Below are 18,537 nucleotides of genomic sequence, written 5' to 3'. Positions count from 1 at the left end.
TTCAACCTATCCCTGTAATACCAACTTGTTTCAAGCAGACCACCATAGTTCCCATACCCGTAGCACCTACATCTATAGCTATGAAATGCTTTGAAAGGCTGGCCATGGCGCACATCAACATCATCATCCCATACACCCTGGATCCACTCCAATTTGCGTACTGCCCCAACAGATCCACAGATTACGCAATCTCTATTGCACTCCACACTGCCCTCACCCACCTGGACAAAAGGAATACCTATGTAAGAATGCTGTTCATTGACTACAGCTCAGCATTCAACACCATAATCCCCCCCAAGCTCATCATCAATCTAAGGACCTCCCTTTGCAACTGGATCCTGGACTTTCTGACTGACTGCCCCCAGGCGGTAAGGGTAGGCAACAACACATCCACCATGCTGACCATCAATACAGGGGTCCCACAGGGGTGTGTGCTTAGTTCCGTCCTGTACTCCTTGTTCACCCATGACTGCGTTGCCTCGCACGACTCCAACACGATCATCAGGTTTGCTGACCACACGACGATGGTAGGACTGATCACTGACGATGAGGCAGCCTATAGGGAGGAGGTCATAGACCTGGCAGTGTGGTGCCAGTACAACAACCTCTCCATCAACATCAGCAAGACAAAGGAGCTGATTGTGTACTACAAGAAATGGAGAGGCTAGTACGCCCCCATCCACATCGATGGGGCTGTACTGGAGCTGGTCGAGAGCGTCAAGTTCCTCAGTATCCACATCACTAAGGAATGAACATGGTCCACACAAACCCACAGAGATGTGAAGAGTGCATGACAGCGCCTCTTCCCATTCACAAGGATGAAAACATTTGTCATGGGCCCTCAGATTCCACAGCTGCACCATTGAGAGCATATTGACTGGCTGCATCACCGCTTGGCATAGCAACTGCAAGGCACCCGACTGCAAGACGCTACAGAGGGCCCCAGTGTACCACACTGGGGCCGAGCTCCCTGCCCTCCAGGAACTCCATACCAGGTGGTGTCAGAGGAAGGCCCAAAAAATGGTCAAAGACTCCAGCCACCCAGCCAAGTCATAGACTGTTCTCTGCTATTGCACAGCAAGTTGTACCAGTGCACCAAGGATCCTGAACAGCTTCTACCCCCAAGCCATAAGATGCAAACAAGGCTTCTAAATATCTCATTAAATGGCTACCTGGACTCCCTGCAGTGACCTTTTTTACTAACTCTCTTGCACTGACTATGCACACACATTGGACTCTTCCCATCCCCTCACACTGACACCCCAACACACACACACATAATATATGCACACATGTACACTGATGCCACACACACTCACACAAACACCCTTTCATACTCATCACATACACTGCTGCTACTGCTCCACATACTCTGCTGCTAGAGCTCAGTCTTATCTCTCCTGTTTCCTAACCACTTGATATATATATACCTACGTGTATGTACATAGCTACCTCAATTACCTCGTACTCCTGCACATTGACTCGGTACTGGTACTCCCTTTATATAGCCATGTTATTTTTCCTCATTATTGTTATTCACTGTGTATTTATTCCTCAGGTCATTATTTCATATTTTTTATCTTTATCTTTAGCTCTGCATTGTTTGAGAAGGACCTGTAAGCATTTCACTGTTAGTCTACGCCAGTTGTTCACGAAGCATGTGACAAATAAAATGTGATTTGATTTGAAAAAGGAAGTAAGGAGGCGGAAGAAAAAAAGAGACAGGAAGAGGAGAGGAAGAAAAGATTAGGAGTCAGGTAGAGGAGAGGAGGAATACTGGCCCCATCTGTCATACTGGAGGAACGCAATATGTGATTGGATCCCATGACTGTAGACAGAGAGGCAAGATTCTCAAAGTACTGGGACCTCTGGTAATGGTCAGGCTAATGACATGGTCAACACTGGCAAATTTGGACACTATAGATAGCTGGCTATCTAGCTCATTTTAATTTCCTGTATTTTGCAGCTTCCAAGAAGCGCTAACTTTTCACATAAGGATTTAATTATATAGTATTCCAGGGTGTTCTACAGTCTTCCCTGAGTCCAGACAGACCCTGCATCCGGAAATCAAAGGTAACACTCATGTCATCCATGTCCCTGGGTTCGACGTGTTCGTTCTCGAGGTCCTCAGAGATGTGTCGTCTGGAGCAGAACCCTCTGTGGGCCTGGATGTTGTTCGCATGCTGTTGATTGTAATTCTCCACCTCTGAAACAACATCCCTGGAGTAGAATAAATTACATTTACACACATGTTAGAGAAAACAAGAGACGACCTAGTACCGAGCCATGGGGGACACCAGAAGACCTACTACTGAGCCCTGAGGGACGCCAGAGGACATGGTACTGAGCCATGGGGGACACTAGAGGACCTAGAATAGAGCCCTGGGTAGCATCAGTTGTGAGACCACATGGTGTAGACACAGATCCTCTCCACGTCACCTGGTAGGAGCGACTTGTCAGGTAGGATGCAATCGTGAACAATGCAGAGCCTGAAACACCCAGCCCTGAGAGGGTAGAGAGGATCTGGTGGTTCACAGTGTCAAAGATAACGGTGTATGAAAGCAGGAGATAACGTTTATGTGGTTGGCTAGTAAGTTCTGCAAAGGTTATCTACCTTATCCTCCCATTCTAACCCTAACCACAATCTTAACCCGATCTTAACCCTGACCCTGACTTTCACCCCAACCCTGACCTTAACCATAACCTTAACCCTGACCCTAGAGCAGCTCTGATAGCATTATGTACGTATACATTGCTGGGTCATTTCCACTGTGTAGATCTATTGTTGTGGTTGATGTAGTAGGTTCTGCCTAGGTTGTCCACCTTCTCCTCCCACCCTGGTAACGGGGGCTGGACCGCCTGGGACCTCTGGACGCTAGGGTCGGCCGAGTCGTTCACCTCCCATCCCTGAGAAACACACAGGCACAGGAGGAAAGAGCGCTCAAAGATACAGTCACAGAGAGAGACACTGGACAGTCAGGAGAAAAACCTTTGTCCTGCTAAATATCACCTTACCTAGGCATTATTGTATTTTGTGAAAAACTACGAGCCATCTTGTCACGTTCTGACCTTAGTTCCTTTATTATGTCTTTGTGTTAGTTTGGTCAGGGCGTGAGTTGAGGTGGGTAGTCTATGTTCCTTTTTCTATGTAGTATTTATGTATTTGGCCTGATATGGTTCTCAATCAGAGGCAGGTGTCGTTCGTTGTCTCTGATTGATAACCATACTTAGGCAGCCTGTTTTTCCTTCTTGAGTTGTGGGTGATAGTTTTCTATGTCTTCACCATACAGAACTGTTTCGTTTTCGTTTCGTTCTTTCACTTTGTTATTTTGTATTTTCGTGTTCAGTGTCTTTTCATTAACCAGTTAGAGCTCTAGGGGCGCTATTTCATTTTTGGATAAAAAACGTTCCCGTTTTAAGCGCGATATTTTGTCACGAAAAGATGCTCGACTATGCATATTCTTGACGGTTTTGGAAAGAAAACACTCTGAAGTTTCAGAATCTGCAAAGATTTTGTCTGTAAGTGCCCCAGAACTCATTCTACAGGCGAAACCAAGATGATGCATCACCCAGGAATTAGCAGAATTTCTGAAGCTCTGTTTTCCATTCTCTCCTTATATGGCTGTGATTGCGCAACGAATGAGCCTACACTTTCTGTCGTTCGCCCAAGGTCTTAGCAGCATTGTGACGTATTTGTAGGCATATCATTGGAAGATTGACCATAAGAGACTACATTTTCCAAGTGTCCGCCTGGTGTCCTGCGTCGAATTCGGTGCGCAATTGCCAGCTGCTTCAACTTTACCATTTGATTCAGGGGAGAAAGCATGTGTCCAAGAACGATGTATCAATGAAGAGATATGTGAAAAACACCTTGATGATTGATTCTAAACAACGTTTGCCATGTTTTCAGTCGATATTATGGAGTTAATTTGGAAAAAAGTTTGCGTTTTGAGGACTGAATTGATGGATTTTTTTGGTAGCCAAATGTGATGTATAAGACGGAGCTATTTCTAATACACAAGGAATCTTTTTGGAAAAACTGAGCATCTGCTATCTAACTGAGAGTATCCTCATTGAAAACATCAGAAGTTCTTCAAAGGTAAATGATTTTATTTGAAGGCTTTTATGTTTTTGTTAATGTTGCGTGCTGGATGCTAACGCTAATGCTAACGCTAAATGCTAACGCGAAATGCTAACTCTAGCTAGCTACTTTTACACAAATTATTGTTTTCCTATGGTTGAGAAGCATATTTTGAAAATCTGAGATGACAGTGTTGTTTACAAAAGGCTAAGCTTGAGAGATGGCATATTTATTTCATTTCATTTGCGATTTTCATAAATAGTTAACGTTGTGTTATGCTAATGAGCTTGCTGATAGATTTACACAATCCTGGATACAGGGGTTTTTTCATAGCTAAACGTGACGCAGAAAACGGAGCGATTTGTCCTAAACAAATAATCTTTCAGGAAAAACTGAACATTTGCTATCTGAGAGTCTCCTCATTGAAAACATCTGAAGTTCTTCAAAGGTAAATGATTTTTTTGAATGCTTTTCTGTTTTTTTGTGTAAATGTTGCCAGCTGAATGCTAATGCTAAATGCTACGTTAGCCATCAATACTGTTACACAAATGCTTGTTTTGCAATGGTTGAGAAGCATATTTTGAAAATCTGAGATGACAGTGTTGTTAACAAAAGGCTAAGCTTGAGAGCTAGCATATTTATTTCATTTCATTTGCGATTTTCATGAATAGTTAACGTTGCGTTATGGTAATGAGCTTGAGTCTGTATTCACGAACCCGGATCCGGGATGGGGAGATCAGAAAGGTTAAAAATGACGAACACTTACCACGCTGCACATGGGTCCGATCGTTACACATCTTGCTCTCTCTCTCTCTATCTCTCTTACTCAGATTGACACAGACACACATACACGGAGTGCACAAAACATGAAGAATACCTTCCTAATATTGAATTGCAACCACCCCGGGATGCTGGCCTATGTTGACTCCAAAGCTTCCCACAGTTGTGCTGGATGTCCCTTGGGTGGTGGACCCTTCTTGATTACACACGAAACTGTTGGGTGTGAAAAACCCAGCAGCATTGCAGTTATTGACACAAAACGGTGCGTCTGGCAACTATCACCATACCCCGTTCAAAGGCACTTGAATCTTTTTTGTCTTGACCATTTACCCTCTGAATGGCACACATCCATGTCTCAATTATCTCAAGGCTTAAAAAAATAATTATTTAACCTGTCTCCTCCCCTTCATCTACACGGATTGAAGTGGATTTAATAAGTGACATCAATAAGGGATCATAGCTTTCACCTGGATTCACCAGGTCAGTTTATGTCATGGGAAAGAGGTGTTCATAATGTTTTGTACACTCAGTGTAGAGTCATACACACACATGCACACTCACACACCAATCAGATTTGTGAAAATGAAGGGAAGTGAGTGAGTGAATGGTGTTTGCAGAGAACAAGGCCAAACCAGACTCCCTATTGGCAGGAACAGAATTCTGTTTATCCACCTCCTCGTGTGTGTGTGTGTGTGTGTGTGTGTGTGTGTGTGTGCTCGCATATGTGTATGTGCAAGCATGTGTGTTCAAGCCTGCGTGCGTGTGTGTCTGCATGAGTGTTTGTGTGTGTCCCTGTCTTCTTCCCTGGTCATCCCCCCTATTGTCTCCTTCTCCGGACCACCATTCTTTGGCAGGAATGCCATCTTCAGCCATAGATACTTGTGGCTGGAGACAGAAGAGTAGATACCAAAATGGCAGTTAGTTTTAGGGGAATGACACCATTTTTAGCTAACAACGGATTACATTGAAGTTCCTTTGAACCAAATACCATATTGACCTAAGCCTGTAGTTTCCATGACACCTAACTGAGTCTCACATGGATTAACATGCTCCTGAGAAAGGACAGGTGGACATTGTTCCCTACCGTGTCTGTGTGTCTGTGTGTCCATGTCACCTTCGTTGGTAGACTGGAACTGACCTTCGTGGCCGTAGGAGGAAATCTTTAAATGTGTATGGCCTCTCCATCGTAGGGTCGTCCTTCTGCAACATTTGACATATAAATACATTTGATTTATTGATGTATAGCTTTTTTATATCAGCAGTTATCATAAAGTGCTTTACAGTAACCTGGCCGAGACTCCATAGAGCACGCAAAATTTGCTCTATTGTTGTCCATATGGTGAAGGAATTCAATGAAAACCTACAAAAACATAAAGAAAATTGCTACTCTGTCCATCACATAAACACATTGACATCAGACCTGGGTCAAACAAATGAATTGGCTTAGCTTGACTGGTACAATAAAATAAATTAAAGTCATAAAGGTGAAAAACCTGCCCACACTACACACTGTTTATTAAGCTAGCCTAAATCAAGTGCACCTCAAATATTTGAGAGTATTTGACACATGTATTTCACCTCACACACCCAGTTCTCATTGGCATACAGCAGCGGTGTAGCCATGGGTACCTACCTAAAACATTTCCCAAAAATTATGAAATATAAAATTGGTGTTTTATTTTATTACATTTTTAAAAGATGTGAGATTTGTTTTCTATGGGTCATTTTATTATAATGTAACAAAGAAATAGTCTGCGACAATCAAGCTGGCTTCCGACTACTGGTTAATTTAAATAAAAAAATCATACCGTGGTTTACCTCAACAACCTGGCAACGTCACATGACTAAACTTTGTAGCGCATAAGCTAGCAAGCTCTACCACGCTAGTTTACTCAAATTGACTCACCAGCTAAGGTAATTTAGTAGTTCTAGCAATGGCAAACCAAATGTTGATCGCTAGGTTTTTGAAAAAAATATATCTGGAGGAAAAGGAGTGTGGACCAGAAAATAATTTTGATCAAGCTACCGATAGCTTCAATAATGAGACGTTAACAGGTGGCGCCAGGATAGAAACAACCACAATTGCCATCAGAACTGCCAATGCCACGTTGAGTCAGGCATGCTTGCCTACCCCACCGTCTCCTCTCATCCTTGATGCTTCGGGTGGGGGTGAACCTGCAGTAGGTCCACCAACAGAGTTGTCTGCCGTTGATGAACCAGCCTTTCAATCAAAGCTAGCAAAGTTCCCTTCAAGTATGATAAATAGCAAATCACACTGCTTCTCTTCAAGGTGGTATGAACAGTATAGTAAAGCAAAAGATGCAATTTATGGTAAGTTTTGTAGGCAATAGGGCAAATGTCGAATTCAGATTTATAAGAGATGGATTTAAAAACTGGAAAATTACAAGAAATGCTGCAAACACGAGAATAGCAAATTACATGATAGTGCCCTTGCTAAATTTGAATCCTCCAATTCGAAGTCGTGGGACTGTGTTGAACCAAATTCATGGATTTTATAGAAAGAAACCATGCATATGTTAAAGTGGTCATAGATATTGTTCTAATGTGTGCAAAGCAGGATATTCCACTCAGAAGGCATAGAGAAACTGAAGAGGAAATCAACAAAGGTAACTTTTTAGAAATCTTCAATTTCATCTCAAAGTGTGACTCAGAAATGCAAAACAGGCTTCATGAGCTACCTCGCAATGCCATGCTTGTGAGCCCCGGAATTCAGAACGGGCTGCTGGAGTGTGCAGCATCATTGCTACTGTGGAGGATAAAAGATGAAGTTCATTCTGCACCTTCCACGTATTTTGCCATACTAGCAGATGAATATAAAGATCAATCTAAACAAGAACTTCTTGCTGTGTGCATCTGCTACATTCATGCTGGAATGATTAAAAGAAAGAGCTGTAGGGTTTTTGGAAACGGCTGATTTGCCTGCACAAGGAATTTCTCTGCAGCTGTTCATAGTCCATCTGTAAATAGCCCACCCAATCTACCTACCTCATCCCCATACTGTTGTTATTTTGTTTACTTTTCTGCTCTTCTGCACACCAGTGTCTCTACTTGCACATCATCATCTGCTCATTTATCACTCCAGTGTTAATCTGCTAAATTGTAATTATTCGCTCCTATGGCCTATTTACTGCCTACCTCCTCAGACCTTTTTCACACACTGTATATAGACTTTATTTTTTCTACTGTGTCATTGACTTGTTTATTGTGTTACTGGCTTGTGTATTGTTTATTCCATCTGATGTGATTGGCCTGACTGAAACATTTTAAAGACTTTATTTTTTCTACTGTGTCATTGACTTGTTTATTGTGTTACTGGCTTGTGTATTGTTTATTCCATCTGATGTGATTGGCCTGACTGAAACATTTAAATACTTTATTTTTTCTACTGTGTCATTGACTTGTTTATTGTGTTACTGGCTTGTGTATTGTTTATTCCATCTGATGTGATTGGCCTGACTGAAACATGGCTTAAACCTGATGAATTTACTGTGTTAAATGAGGCCTCACCTCCTGGCTACACTAGTGACCATATCCCCCGTGCATCCCGCAAAGGCGGAGGTGTTGCTAACATTTACGATAGCAAATTTCAATTTACAAAAAAAAATGACGTTTTCGTCTTTTGAGCTTCTAGTCATGAAATCTCAATCACTTTTTATAGCTACTGTTTACAGGCCTCCTGGGCCATATACAGCGTTCCTCATTGAGTTCCCTGAATTCCTATCGGACCTTGTAGTCATAGCAGATAATATTCTAATCTTTGGTGACTTTAATATTCACATGGAAAAGTCCACAGACCCACTCCAAAAGGCTTTCGGAGCCGTCATCAAAGATTAGAAACCAACATGTCTCTGGACCTACTCACTGTCACAGTCATACTCTGGACCTAGTTTTGTCCCATGGAATAAATGTTGTGGATCTTAATGTTTTTCCTCATAATCCTGGACTATCGGACCACCATTTTATTATGTTTGCAATTGCAACAAATAATCTGCTCAGACCCCAACCAAGGAACATCAAAAGTTGTGCTATAAATTCACAGACAACACAAAGATTCCTTGATGTCCTTCCAGATTCCCTCTGTCTACCCAAGGACGTCAGAGGACAAAAATCAGTTAATCACCTAACTGAGGAACTCAATTTAACCTTGAGCAATACCCTAGATGCAGTTGCACCCCTAAAAACTAAAAACATTTCTCATAAGAAACTAGCTCCCTGGTACACAGAAAATACCCGAGCTCTGAAGCAAGCTTCCAGAAAATTGGAATGGAAATGGCGCCACACCAAAATGGAAGTCTTCCGACTAGCTTGGAAAGACAGTACCGTGCAGTACCGAAGAGCCCTTACTGCTGCTCGATCATCCTATTTTTATAACTTAATTGAGGAAAACAAGAACAATCCGAAATTCCTTTTTGATACTGTCGCAAAGCTAACTAAAAAGCAGCATTCCCCAAGAGAGGATGGCTTTCACTTTAGCAGTGATAAATTCATGAACTTCTTTGAGGAAAAGATCATGATTATTAGAAAGCAAATTACGGACTCCTCTTTAAATCTGCATATTCCTTCAAAGCTCAGTTGTCCTGAGTCTGCACAACTCTGCCAGAACCTAGGATCAAGGGAGATGCTCAAGTGTTTTAGTACTATATCTCTTGACACAACAATGAAAATAATCATGGCCTCTAAACCTTCAAGCTGCATACTGGACCCTATTCCAACTAAACTACTGAAAGAGCTGCTTCCTGTGCTTGGCCCTCCTATGTTGAACATAATAAACGGATCTCTATCTACCGGATGTGTACCAAACACACTAAAAGTGGCAGTAATAAAGCCTCTCTTAAAAAAGCCAAACCTTGACCCAGAAAATATAAAAAAACTATCGGCCTATATCGAATCTTCCATTCCTCTCAACATTTTTAGAAAAGGCTGTTGCGCAGCAACTCACTGCCTTTCTGAAGACAAACAATGTATACGAAATGCTTCAGTCTGGTTTTAGATTACCTTTTAATGGCATCAGACCGAGGCTCTGCATCTGTCCTCGTGCTCCTAGACCTTAGTGCTGCTTTTGATACCATCGATCACCACATTCTTTTGGAGAGATTGGAAACCCAAATTGGTCTACACGGACAAGTTCTGGCCTGGTTTAGATCTTATCTGTCGGAAAGACATCAGTTTGTCTCTGTGAATGGTTTGTCCTCTGACAAATCAACTGTACATGTAGGTGTTCCTCAAGGTTCCGTTTTAGGACCACTATTGTTTTCACTATATATTTTACCTCTTGGGGATGTCATTCGAAAACATAATGTTAACTTTCACTGCTATACGGATGACACACATCTGTACATTTCAATGAAACATGGTGAAGCCCCAAAATTGCCCTCGCTAGAAGCATGTGTTTCAGACATAAGGAAGTGGATGGCTGCAAACTTTCTACTTTTAAACTCGGACAAAACAGAGATGCTTGTTCTAGGTCCCAAGAAACAAAGAGATCTTCTGTTGAATCTGACAATTAATCTTAATGGTTGTACAGTCGTCTCAAATAAATCTGTGAAGGACCTCGGCGTTACTCTGGAACCTGATCTCTCTTTTGAAGAACATATCAAGACCATTTCAAGGACAGCTTTTTTCCATCTACGTAACATTGCAAAAATCAGAAACTTTCTGTCCAAAAATGATGCAGAAAAATTAATCCATGCTTTTGTCACTTCTAGGTTAGACTACTGCAATGCTCTACTTTCCGGCTACCCGGATAAAGCACTAAATTAACTTCAGTTAGTGCTAAATACGTCTGCTAGAATCCTGACTAGAACCAAAAAATTTGATCATATTACTCCAATGCTAGCCTCCCTACACTGGCTTCCTGTCAAGGCAAGGGCTGATTTCAAGGTTTTACTGCTAACCTACAAAGCATTACATGGACCATGCTCCTACCTATCTCTCTGATTTGGTCCTGCCGTACATACCTACACGTACGCTACGGTCACAAGACGCAGGCCTCCTAATTCTCCCTAGAATTTCTAAGCAAACAGCTGGAGGCAGGGCTTTCTCCTGTAGAGCTCCATTTTTATGGAACGTCTGCCTACCCATGTCAGAGACACAAACTCGGTCTCAACCTTTAAGTCTTTACTGAAGACTCATCTCTTCAGTGGGTCATCTGATTGAGTGTAGTCTGGCCCAGGAGTGGGAAGGTGAACGGAAAGGCTCTGGAGCAACGAACCGCCCTTGCTGTCTCTGCCTGGCCGGTTCCCCTCTTTCCACTGGTATTCTCTGCCTCTAACTCTATTACAGGGGCTGAGTCACTGGCTTACTGGGGCTCTCTCATACCGTCCCTGGGAGGGGTGCGTCACCTGAGTGGGTTGAGTCACTGATGTGATCATCCTGCCTGGGTTGGCGCCCCCCCCCCCCTTGGGTTGTGCCGTGGCGGAGATCTTTGTGGGCTATACCCAGCCTTGTTGGTGGTTGAAGATATCCCTCTAGTGGTGTGGGGGCTGTGCTTTGGCAAAGTGGGTGGCGTTATATCCTTCCTGTTTGGCCCTGTCCGGGGGTGTCCTCGGATGGGGCCACAGTGTCTCCTGACCCCTCCTGTCTCAGCCTCCAGTATTTATGCTGCAGTAGTTTATGTGTCGGGGGGCTAGGGTCAGTTTGTTATGTCTGGAGTACTTCTCCTGTCCTATTCGGTGTCCTGTGTGAATTTAAGTGTGCATTCTCTCTAATTCTCCCTTTCTTTCTCTCTCTCGGAGGACCTGAGCCCTAGGACCATGCCTCAGGACTACCTGACATGATGACTCCTTGCTGTCCCCAGTCCACCTGGCCTTGCTGCTGCTCCAGTTTCAACTGTTCTGCCTTATTATTATTGGACCATGCTGGTCATTTATGAACATTTGAACATCTTGGCCATGTTCTGTTATAATCTCCACCCGGCACAGCCAGAAGAGGACTGGCCGCCCCACATAGCCTGGTTCCTCTCTAGGTTTCTTCCTAGGTTTTGGCCTTTCTAGGGAGTTTTTCCTAGCCACCGTGCTTCTACACCTGCATTGCTTGCTGTTGGGTTTTAGGCTGGGTTTCTGTGCAGCACTTTGAGATATCAGCTGATGTACGAAGGGCTATAGAAATAAATTTGATTTGATTTGATCTGTAACTCTGTGTTGTCTGTGTCACACTGCTTTGCTTTATCTTGGCCAGGTCGGAGTTGCAAATGAGAACTTGTTCTCAACTAGCCTACCTGGTTAAATAAAGGTGAAATAAAAAAATAAAAAATAAAAAATCATGTGGGAACTCCTTCAAGACTGTTTTAAAAGCATTCCAGGTGAAGCTGGTTGAGAGAATGCCAAGAGTGTGCAAAGCTTCATCAATGCAAATGACAGCTACTTTGGGTGGCTACTTTGAAGAATCTAAAATAGCTAATATATTTTGATTTGTTTAACACTTTTTTGGTTACTGCATGATTCCATATGTGTTATTTCATAGTTGTGATGTCTTCACTATTATTCTACATTGTAGAAAATATTAAAAATAAAGAAGAAACCTTGAATAAGTCAGTGTGTCTAAATGTTTGACTGGTACTGTATGTAATCGTATACAAATGTAAGCAAAGTGTCACGACTTCCGCCGAAGTTGGCTCCCTGCCTGTTCGGGCGGAGCTCGGCGGTCGTCGTCACCGTCCTACTAGCCACACCCGATCCCTTTTTCGTTTGTCTGTTGGTTCTGTCTTATTAGTTTCACCTGTGTGTATTTTAGTTTAATTAGCTTCCTTATATATAGTAGGTTGTCCCGCCCTTGTTTTTGTGCGGGATTGTTTTTGTTACTCTGTTGTATGGTGGTTTGTCGTGTATGTATTCTCCGGACTATTTTGGTCCTGTGTTTTGGGCTGGTTAATTGTATGCGCCCTGTGTGTTGGCGTGACCGTTTTGTGCGCCGGAGAATAAACTGACACTCAACTGAACCCTGCTCTCTGCGCCTGATTCCACCCACCACTCCTAGTATCTCGTGACACAAAGTTTGAAATTATTATATTTTAGTCAATGTTCTTTTTTATTTAACTTGTATTTATTCAAGGGAAACCATTGAGACCAGGGACTCATTTACAATGGTACCCTGAGGTACTGACCAAACTTTTTTTTAAATAAACTACAGTTACAGAATTAACACTACATCTTCAAACACCATAAATCCAAGCAGTTGCAATTCTCATTAAATGTATTCAACAATTAAAGTACTAAACTTGTCCATCCGCTCAAGATACAATTTGGCCTGAGATGGATAATCTGACATATGAATAACAAAATTGAAGATTAAAATTATAATCAACCAAAGCTTGAAACCATATTGTGAGAGTTCAGTGACCAGCCGGAGGTAGACGGCACAACAACACCCTCCTCAGGGGATAGGTACTCACTGCAAAGCCAATTAGTACACAGCTGGGGCCACTAATTGCTTTGTGTCTTCCTCTATATAGGTGTGCCAGGAGAGGAGCTAGCGAAAGATTGGGAGTAGAGATGGGGACCTGTGAGGATGTCGGGTTTTCCTACCTCAGAGAAAGCGTCTGTGACTGGGCACCTTGTCGCTTAATCAAGGCAAGCTTTAGGTAGAGAGAAACGTTCCTCCTGTTACTTAAGTGTAGATGATAGTCTAAGACAGGAGTAGCTGTTTGTTGTTTTGCTTTCCCTTTTTGGCCAACAACGGCTTAGATTATGCTTATTTGTTTTGCTACGCTGGTGTTTCAGCATTGGCCGTTCCCTGTACTGGAGTTATTTTGTTGGGTGAAGGAATACCCGTTTAGTAAACGGAACCACAGCCACAGTAAAAGGAACCACAGCCACTGCCTCTGATCTGTTCATTTTATGCCTCCCGCCTGTGTTAGGGCGCTTCGGGCAAGCTGATCCATTCACAATATGTGAGCCCTGGGTTGGATTGAAACAACAGCTGATGATGACTTCACAAATGCTATACAGGCCTAAATAGTATCATTGATGATATATAATTTATAAAGTATGGTTACATTCCAAGATCAGCACCTCCCCCCACAGCAACAATATCTGGCAGCAATATCTATATTCTTCTGCAAAACAATCTGTCTTTTTGCAATCAAATCCCTTTAACTGCAACACTTCAATGAATATTTAATCCGCTTCTTACTTACATGATCAAATAAACTAGAGAATTGTTTCCTGAAATAAAAACAAATGCAATACTGAGACTCATATTCAAACTTATACACACACAGGTACGGACACACTTATATGTATATAGTGTAGGATACAGTATCTATTGCATCTTAGCCGCTCTCACTGCTCATCCATTGTCTCTTAACCAAGGCAGGCTTTAGGTAGAGATAAGCGTTCCTCATTTAATATTTATATATACAGTGCCTTGCGAAAGTATTCGGCCCCCTTGAACTTTGCGACCTTTTGCCACATTTCAGGCTTCAAACATAAAGATATAAAAATGTATTTTTTTGTGAAGAATCAACAACAAGTGGGACACAATCATGAAGTGGAACGACATTTATTGGATATTTCTAACTTTAACGAATCAAAAACTGAAAAATTGGGCGTGCAAAATTATTCAGCCCCCTTAAGTTAATACTTTGTAGCGCCACCTTTTGCTGCGATTACAGCTGTAAGTCGCTTGGGGTATGTCTATCAGTTTTGCACATCGAGAGACTGAATTTTTTTCCCATTCCTCCTTGCAAAACAGCTCGAGCTCAGTGAGGTTGGATGGAGAGCATTTGTGAACAGCAGTTTTCAGTTCTTTCCACAGATTCTCGATTGGATTCAGGTCTGGACTTTGACTTGGCCATTCTAACACCTGGATATGTTTATTTTTGAACCATTCCATTGTAGATTTTGCTTTATGTTTTGGATCATTGTCTTGTTGGAAGACAAATCTCCGTCCCAGTCTCAGGTCTTTTGCAGACTCCATCAGGTTTTCTTCCAGAATGGTCCTGTATTTGGCTCCATCCATCTTCCCATCCATTTTAACCATCTTCCCTGTCCCTGCTGAAGAAAAGCAGGCCCAAACCATGATGCTGCCACCACCATGTTTGACAGTGGGGATGGTGTTCAGGGTGATGAGCTGTGTTGCTTTTACGCCAAACATAACGTTTTACATTGTTGGTTTCATCTGACCAGAGCACCTTCTTCCACATGTTTGGTGTGTCTCCCAGGTGGCTTGTGGCAAACTTTAAACAACACTTTTTATGGATATCTTTAAGAAATGGCTTTCTTCTTGCCACTCTTCCATAAAGGCCAGATTTGTGCAATAAACGACTGATTGTTGTCCTATGGACAGAGTCTCCCACCTCAGCTGTAGATCTCTGCAGTTCATCCAGAGTGATCATGGGCCTCTTGGCTGCATCTCTGATCAGTCTTCTCCTTGTATGAGCTGAAAGTTTAGAGGGACGGCCAGGTCTTGGTAGATTTGCAGTGGTCTGATACTCCTTCCATTTCAATATTATCGCTTGCACAGTGCTCCTTGGGATGTTTAAAGCTTGGGAAATCTTTTTGTATCCAAATCCGGCTTTAAACTTCTTCACAACAGTATCTCGGACCTGCCTGGTGTGTTCCTTGTTCTTCATGATGCTCTCTGCGCTTTTAACGGACCTCTGAGACTATCACAGTGCAGGTGCATTTATACGGAAACTTGATTACATACAGGTGGATTGTATTTATCATCATTAGTCATTTAGGTCAACATTGGATCATTCAGAGATCCTCACTGAACTTCTGGAGAGAGTTTGCTGCACTGAAAGTAAAGGGGCTGAATAATTTTGCACGCCCAATTTTTCAGTTTTTGATTTGTTAAAAAAGTTTGAAATATCCAATAAATGTCGTTCCACTTCATGATTGTGTCCCACTTGTTGTTGATTCTTCACAAAAAAATACAGTTTTATATCTTTATGTTTGAAGCCTGAAATGTGGCAAAAGGTCGCAAAGTTCAAGGGGGCCGAATACTTTCGCAAGGCACTGTACTTATCCCATTCCTTTACTAGATTGTGTGTATTAAGTTTTGTTGTGGAATTAGTTAGATATTCGGTTTAGTTGTGGAATTGTTAGATATTACCCGTTAGATACTGCTGCACTGTCAGATCTAGAAGCATAAGCATTTCACTACACTCATAATAACATCTGATAATCATGTGTATGTGGATTTGGATTCAGTCTTCCTGTCCCTTTGAGTTGAAGAAGGACAGTTTGTCCAGGTAAGTGAGAGCCTTGCAAGCCACCAGGCCATAGTAGGTCTCTAGAAGGGAACATCCTCCATCCTCCTGGCCCAGATCTGCCCACACTGTCCCAAGCTCCTCACTCCCCATCCCTGGGGTGTTGAACAGGTAGCGATAACAGCAGTCATTATAATGAATGTGTTTCTCCCCGGAGAAGCGTGCACTGTGGGTGGGTACCACCCCGGCCTTCCAGGCACACAGGCCCACAAACACATCAGCGGGAAGGGCGGCACGGACCCCAGCTGACGCCACATACACCTTCCTGACCACATCCTGAGAGAGGACAGAGGCAGTTCTGGCACAGTAGTCTGGGAGATACCTGTTAGGGCACAGTAAAATGTACACTGTCAGTATTCCTTGGGTCCTACCTGGGTGCATATTAAGGAGCAAACAGGAGATACATGGGAGTTATTCAGCCTTTTGAAGGACAATGGAAGCTGATTATTATTTATTTCTAAACTAAAACTAAACGTTTTAAATTCAGTACAATTAACACATTGTTTCTTAATAATATAAAGTATTGTCCTACTGTTTCCATGTGTAGTTTCCTACTGTTTCCATAAGCATGTTCCTACGGTTTACAATGCCCTCCAAGATTGGATGAATAACTCTCCTATGTATATCCAGGTAAAGTACCTGTCTGGATAGAGGGCTGGAGATAAGTAGCTGGGACTGGAGGGGTCTCGGTCGGGGGTGTCTTTGTGCATCACCCTCCCCAAGTAGAGGTCCTCAGGGTGCCTTCTTAGCCCCAGTAGGTAACCCCCTAATGCAGGGAGGTTGACAAACACAGAGTCCTCTGTGATCAGGACGAACCTGGCTACTGGGCAGAAAGCCACCACCCACCGTAACGCCAACACCTCCCTCTCGGCCTGACCATGAGGGGAGTCATTCACGTATCCTTGGACCATGTCGCCATGGCGACCGGACTCCGTCATAACAGTCTCCTGGGTGGCGGTGGAGGGAGACAATCCCAGGAAGAAGAGTGTTCTCACGGCGAAACTCTGGACCCTTGTTTGGTTGGCCCAAGTGGCCCTTACCGCGTTCCTCTGGGTGTGATTGCTTGGGGAACTGAAGACGATGGTGAGGAGGAAGAGGTCACTGTTCAGGCAGGCATTTGGATTTGTAATGGGGTAATACTGGGACTCATTTCCCCTGGTCCCACTCAGGTCTAGTTTACGGGCCCTCTCCCTCACGTCCAGGACTGTTCCATCTGTGTATACCCCTGGGGTTGGCTGGAGAATGTACTCCTCTACAAAGTCAGCCCCAAACAACAGGGCATGGAACAGAAGCACATTGAAGAGCAGGAAACACCACTGGTGGGTACGCAACCTGCACAGAGAGAACTGCAGAGAGAGAGAGATTCAAACTTACTGATGTAACACATCAACACACAAAACAACCCTGATCACAATGCTCAGCTGTTCCTAATCTTCATTTAGAAAATCCACAGACATGTTTGGGAGTTTCCAGTTAGAAATAAAAAAGGTCAGTTTCATGCTAATGTCTTTGAGGGAACTAAATATGCTTACCTGCATGGTGTCTGCTCATAAGGAACTGCTCCTCTGAAACAGTAAAGCCCTGAGTAACTTGGTCACTGAATAGACTAGTATGAATCTAGTTTGTAGAGGTCTTTCCACCACCTGGTAACTCTACCACCGGGTAACAGTAACACTACACTCTTCCACAGGGTCAGATGGCTGGCTATTCACAAGGAAAGTATCCTCCATCATACATATAGTAATGGCCTGCAGAGAGACTGGATTAATGCACTGTATGAGAAACAACAACCCAGGTAAACAAACCAAGTAAACCAATTGTTTACTGTACTTTAACCCTTTACACTTGTGGTAATTGGCCTATATGGATAGGGCTAAATTGAAATGTTTCTTACAGAAGAAATATGAAAAGCATATGCATAGCCATGGTGGTAATTGAAAGGGAACAGTTTGGAGATTTTGGGGTGAGCTCACCTGACACAAGACTGAATCCAACATTACACTGTTGATTTTATGTGCATTTTACATTTACTGTACTTTTTGCCACATTTGCCACAAGATTTTAAAATACTCTGGATACATTCAGTAACATGATAAGAATATTCCTTGAAAATGTAGTCTGGATACATTCAGTAACATGATAAGTATATTCTTGAAAATGTGGGGTAGGTGCAACATAAGACAGGGTTTGAAGAGAGGACTGACTGGTGTTTCCTAGAGGCTACACACCTCTCCAAAGTGTGCACACACTTTTATGACTCAAAGAAGTCTTCAAATACAAGTTGCTTTTTGAGCTGTCTTAGCTGTGTCATTGAGGAACTCGCACAAGCACACTTGTAGTTGTTTTGTTTAGAACACGAACCTGTATCTCCGCAATCACACAATTACTGTTATTCTTTACACAATCTCAAAACGGTCCATTATAAATCGCAATCTGGGTCAAG

General features: G+C 42.8%; 1 protein-coding gene and 1 long non-coding RNA gene across 4 annotated transcripts in view; one reads left to right on the top strand and one right to left on the bottom strand.

The window, feature by feature from the left end:
- The first annotated feature begins 3,369 nt into the window (after window positions 1-3,369).
- Window positions 3,370-18,537, top strand: part of LOC149983493 (uncharacterized) — a 119,318-nt gene continuing 104,150 nt past the window's right edge. For 2 of the 3 annotated variants that reach the window (XR_016496110.1, XR_016496108.1), the window contains exons 1-2: window positions 3,370-4,099; window positions 4,468-4,529. This is a non-coding gene — a long non-coding RNA (uncharacterized LOC149983493). Of the gene's footprint in view, window positions 4,100-4,467; window positions 4,530-11,616; window positions 12,819-18,537 lie in introns of those variants that run through there. The other variant, XR_016496109.1, reaches the window with a different exon arrangement.
- b3galt9 (beta-1,3-galactosyltransferase 9) lies at window positions 15,895-17,632 on the bottom strand. The gene is made up of 3 exons (XM_021601390.2): window positions 17,627-17,632; window positions 16,734-17,440; window positions 15,895-16,416 (listed from the first exon to the last, which is right to left on the bottom strand). Exons 1-3 carry the CDS (start codon window positions 17,630-17,632, stop codon window positions 16,032-16,034), a joined length of 1,098 nt encoding a protein of 365 aa, XP_021457065.1. The 3' UTR covers window positions 15,895-16,031.

The sequence above is a fragment of the Oncorhynchus mykiss genome, chromosome 5, assembly GCF_057628025.1.
Source record: "Oncorhynchus mykiss isolate SJ-2025 chromosome 5, ASM5762802v1, whole genome shotgun sequence".
NCBI classification, from domain to species: Eukaryota; Metazoa; Chordata; class Actinopteri; order Salmoniformes; family Salmonidae; genus Oncorhynchus; species Oncorhynchus mykiss.
This window is presented reverse-complemented; position numbering and strand designations above follow the sequence as displayed.